At 43.1% G+C, this 4,298-nt stretch overlaps 1 protein-coding gene across 12 annotated transcripts in view; it reads left to right on the top strand.

Annotated features, from left to right (window-relative positions):
* Positions 1-4,298, top strand: part of HN1 (hematological and neurological expressed 1) — a 39,388-nt gene that overhangs the window by 13,927 nt on the left and 21,163 nt on the right. For 8 of the 12 annotated variants that reach the window (XM_011976914.1, XM_011976976.1, XM_011976854.1 and 5 more), the window contains exons 2-4: positions 1,630-1,772; positions 2,665-2,762; positions 3,646-3,664. In XM_011976914.1, coding sequence (XP_011832304.1) covers positions 1,630-1,772; positions 2,665-2,762; positions 3,646-3,664 — 260 coding nt within the window. Of the gene's footprint in view, positions 1-1,117; positions 1,212-1,629; positions 1,773-2,664; positions 2,769-3,645; positions 3,669-4,298 lie in introns of all 12 variants that reach the window. The other 4 variants (XM_011977117.1, XM_011977053.1, XM_011976555.1 and 1 more) reach the window with 4 other exon arrangements.

The following is a 4,298-nucleotide window of genomic DNA, read 5'->3' as shown; positions in this document are numbered from 1 at the left end:
AAAAAAAAAAAAAAAAAAGAAAGAAAAAAAAATATTTCCATAAAACCACCTGCATTTTTTGTTTTGAGAGGTGGCATGAGGAGTTAAATTGAGTTTTTCCAAGGAGGAGACAAATTGGTCAACCTATGGCAGGAAGATTTGGAAATGTTAAAAAATATAATACCATGTTGGAACAGAGAGCTATAGATGATGTTCAAAGGAATACTGACATAGACCATGCCATGGAATCTTCTACTTAATTTCTCATACTGACTTTGTCCTCATGGGTAGTTACTTAAGTTTATTGTGAGAATAGTGAGGTACAAGTATGTAAATGGCTTTTTAGTGAGGTTGAGATAGAAGAGACTATTATCAGCTCTTATTGGGCTTCTAAATTGGTCAAGCCAACTTGTGTGTGTGTGTGCGCGTGCGCGCATGTACGTGTGCATGTGCGTGTAAGTGCATAAATGATTAGAGATGGGGATCTTACTATGTTGCCTAGGCTGGCCTTGAACTCCTGGGCTCAAGCAATCCTTCTGACTCAGCTTCCAGAATGACTGGGACTACAGGGGCCTGCTACTGACCGTGCCCAAGTTATTTATCTAGTTGAAAATAAGAAGGAAGTGATTTTTTTAAAAATATACTTTTTTTGGCTGGGCGCAGTGGCTCACGCCTGTAATCCCAGCACTTTGGGAGGCCGAGGCGGGCGGATCATGAAGTCAGGAGATCAAGAGCATCCTGACTAACACAGTGAAATCCTGTCTCTACTAAAAACACAAAAAATTAGCCAAGCGTGGTGGCGGGCACCTGTCGTCCCAGCTACTCAGGAGGCTAAGGCAGGAGAATGGCGTGAACCTGGGAGGTGGAGCTTGCATTGAGCTGAGAGTGTGCCACTGCATTCCAGCCTGGGCGACAGAGTGAGATTCTGTCTCAAAAAAATATATATATATATTATTTACTTTTTACATTTTGAGACAGTCTTGCTCTGTCACACAGGCTGGAGTTCAGTGGTGTGAACAAAGCTCACTGCAGCCTTAACCTCCTGGGCTGAAGCGATCCTTCTGTCTCAGAGTCCAGTGTAGCTGGGATCACAGGCATGTGCCGCTACACTTGGCTAATTTTTAATTTTTTTTTATAGAGACGGGGGTCTTGCCATGTTGCCCAGGCTGGTCTTGAACTCCTAGGCTCAAATGATGATCCTGCTTTGGCCTCCTAGAGTGCTGGGATTACAGGTGTGTGCCACTGTGCCTGGAAACGATTTTTAAATGAATAATAACAAGAAATGCTTCTAAACTTCTTTGCAAATATATTCAGCCAAGCCCAGTAGAGTAAGGTGCATTAGGTCTTTTGCCATTTCCAAAAAGGGGACACCAACCAGGCTGTTACTTGTGATGAGTTCCACGCTGTTTGAGCTGCCTTGTGTGATCGATGACCTTATTACAAGTATTATAAAGCAGTACTTAGTATCTTAACATCCAGCATTGAATGTAGACGCTGATGGAGGTGATTCCTTTTCCTGTTAGCAGCTATCTGTTGTGGGGGTGAGGGAGATGAATGGGTGAGGAAAGTGAAATGAAAGTTGTCTGAAAAGATTTATGCCAAGAAATGTTTCAGTATGATCTGAAGTTGATGTTTTGCCATTATTTGTAGGGTTTTGCGGCCTCCAGGTGGTGGATCCAATTTTTCATTAGGTTTTGATGAACCAACAGAACAACCTGTGAGGAAGAACAAAATGGCCTCTAATATCTTTGGGACACCTGAAGAAAATCAAGCTTCTTGGGCCAAGTCGGCAGGTACTCTTGTTATCTGTGCTCACTGTTCAAAGGGATGGGCCCAGCATCAACAGCCACAGATGCAGCCTGGGCACCAACGTGTGCCCCCGCCCCGTGTCTAAAAAACAAAACAAAACAAAAATTAGCTGGTGGTAGTGGCAGTGTGCCTTTAGTCCCTGATACTCGGGAAGCTGAGGTGGGAGGATTGCTGAGCTCGGGAGGTGGAGGCTGCAGTGATCTGTGATTGAGCCACTGCCCTCCAGCCTAGGTGACAGAGTGAAACCCTGTGTCAAAAACAAGCAAAAGAAAAACCAACTACAGCTGGTTTTGAACTAATAACAAAATCTAGCTTAATGGTAATAAACAACAGTTTAGACTCAGCCTGAGAGGAAAGAAATGGGAAATACTGAGAGGCTATGTGATGTATCAGAGTAAGGACTGAAGTCAGACTGAGTTAATGTTTAAGTGATCAGCTTAACTTCCTTAAGACTGTTTCCTCATTTCATAATATGAGACTAACACATAACGTCAATTGCTGAAGTGTGTTTTTTTTTTTTTTTTGAGACAGAGTCTCATTCTGTTGCCCAGGCTGGAGTGCAGAGTGCAGTGGTGCCAACTTGGCTCACTGCAACCTCCACCTCCCGAGTTCAAATGATTCTCCTGCCTCGGCCTCCCAAGTAGCTAGGATTACAAGCATGCACCACCACGTCCAGCTAATTTTTATATTTTTAGTAGAGACAGGGTTTCACCCTGTTGGCCAGGCTGGTCTTGAACTCCTGACCTCAGGTGATCCGCCCACCTTGGCCTCCCAAAGTGCTGGGGTTACAGGCATGAGCCACCATACCCAGCCTGAAGTGTTTTGCTTTAGAGTTTTTCTATTGTATTTCTGAAGAAAGTATATTTTGATTTTTAGGTGCCAAGTCTAGCGGTGGCAGGGAAGACTTGGAGTCATCTGGACTGCAGAGAAGGAACTCCTCTGAAGCAAGCTCCGGAGACTTCTTAGATCTGAAGGTCAGTGTGACAGCATGAGGCCAGAAAGGCTTTGAGGTCAATATGATTCTGAAATTTGTACTAAGAGTTTCAGTTCTCCCACTGGAATTTTACATTGATGTAGTTAGGAAAGGGACTGGGCCATATTGATAATGGAAGATTGATAGTAAAATCATAGAAATGTGTTAACATGGTCTCAGTCTGTTTCTGTATCTCTTTCACCATTAGGATTTGTTTTATCTCCCATATTGATTTTTGGAACTTGTGGTTCTTTCTCAATTCCTGTGTGTCTCATATATAGAAGCGTTTCTGAGTTCAGGGGCTGTTTTTTTGCAGATACTGCTTTGCGTTGAACTCCAGGAGACTAGTGCTGGCATTACCATTAGTTGTGTCTGCAATTGAGTACTGCCACCAAGCCCCCCAGGGTGTGTGCTGCAAAGTGGAAAGACCCTGCCCGACTAAGCACTAAAGCCCTCAGAGCACAGTGAGGCGTCACCTGTCTGAGTGCCGAGAGAACTGGAGAAGGGCTTTGGAACTGATAGGGGTCCTTCCACAACTAGATGAGGGGAAAGGAGAGAGATGAAAGGATAGATTCACCAGTTTTCCATTCTAATAAAAGATCACTGAAATGCTAATTGGTGTTAGGTTATCAGAGGAAATGTTGGGTTTTTTTGTTTGTTTGTTTTAGATGTGGTACTGGCACTAGAGCAATTTATCATGCAGAATTTTTGCATAGCATTGTCCTAAGTTGGACAGAGGTAGCCGACTGACCCTGTACTTGATTGCATCACAATGAAATGTCACATTTGGTTTCCAGTAGATGTTAGCTGCTATGAACTATGACTGTTTTGTGTGTTCCAAAATTAAAATAGGAAGTAAATTTTTGAATTTTTTTCTTTTCTAGGGAGAAGGTGATATTCATGGTGAGTACTTCTGAAGACCAAATTTCTGGCTCTGTCCATGGTTTCAGGACAGATCTGAATCTTGATTTAAATCATGGGGAAAGAGACGGGGGAGTGAAACCTGGCCATGCCCCAAGTGTCGCCATACTCTGGGTGGAGAGGAACAAAAATGAAACTGGAAAGTTAGTAAACATGGCCACATTTTTAATCTGCCAGTAATGCGATCAATGCTAGAAATGTAATAGAAGGGAAAAAACAGAATCCTTTAAAATTACATATATTGGCTGGGCATGGCGGCTCACGCCTGTAATCTCAACACTTTGGGAGGCTGAGGCAGGTGGATTGCTTGAGCCCAGGAGTTCAAGACCAGCCTGGAAACATGGCAAAACCCTGTTTCTATAAAAAAGTACAAAAATTAGCCTGGCATGGTTACACATGCCTGTAGTCCAGCTACTCAGGAGGCTCAGGTAGGAGGATTGCTTGAGCCCAGGACGTGGAGGTTGCAATGGCCAGAGATCACACCATTATACTCCAGTATGGGTGACAGAGTGAGGCCTTGCCTTAAAAAAAACTAAACCAAAATATATGTATACACACACATACATATTAATCAGGTCAGTATTTGTTACACTTAATGAGAACTTTTTTTTTTTTT

The sequence above is a fragment of the Mandrillus leucophaeus genome, unplaced genomic scaffold (genome assembly GCF_000951045.1).
Source record: "Mandrillus leucophaeus isolate KB7577 unplaced genomic scaffold, Mleu.le_1.0 Scaffold1, whole genome shotgun sequence".
NCBI classification, from domain to species: domain Eukaryota; kingdom Metazoa; phylum Chordata; class Mammalia; order Primates; family Cercopithecidae; genus Mandrillus; species Mandrillus leucophaeus.
This window is presented reverse-complemented; position numbering and strand designations above follow the sequence as displayed.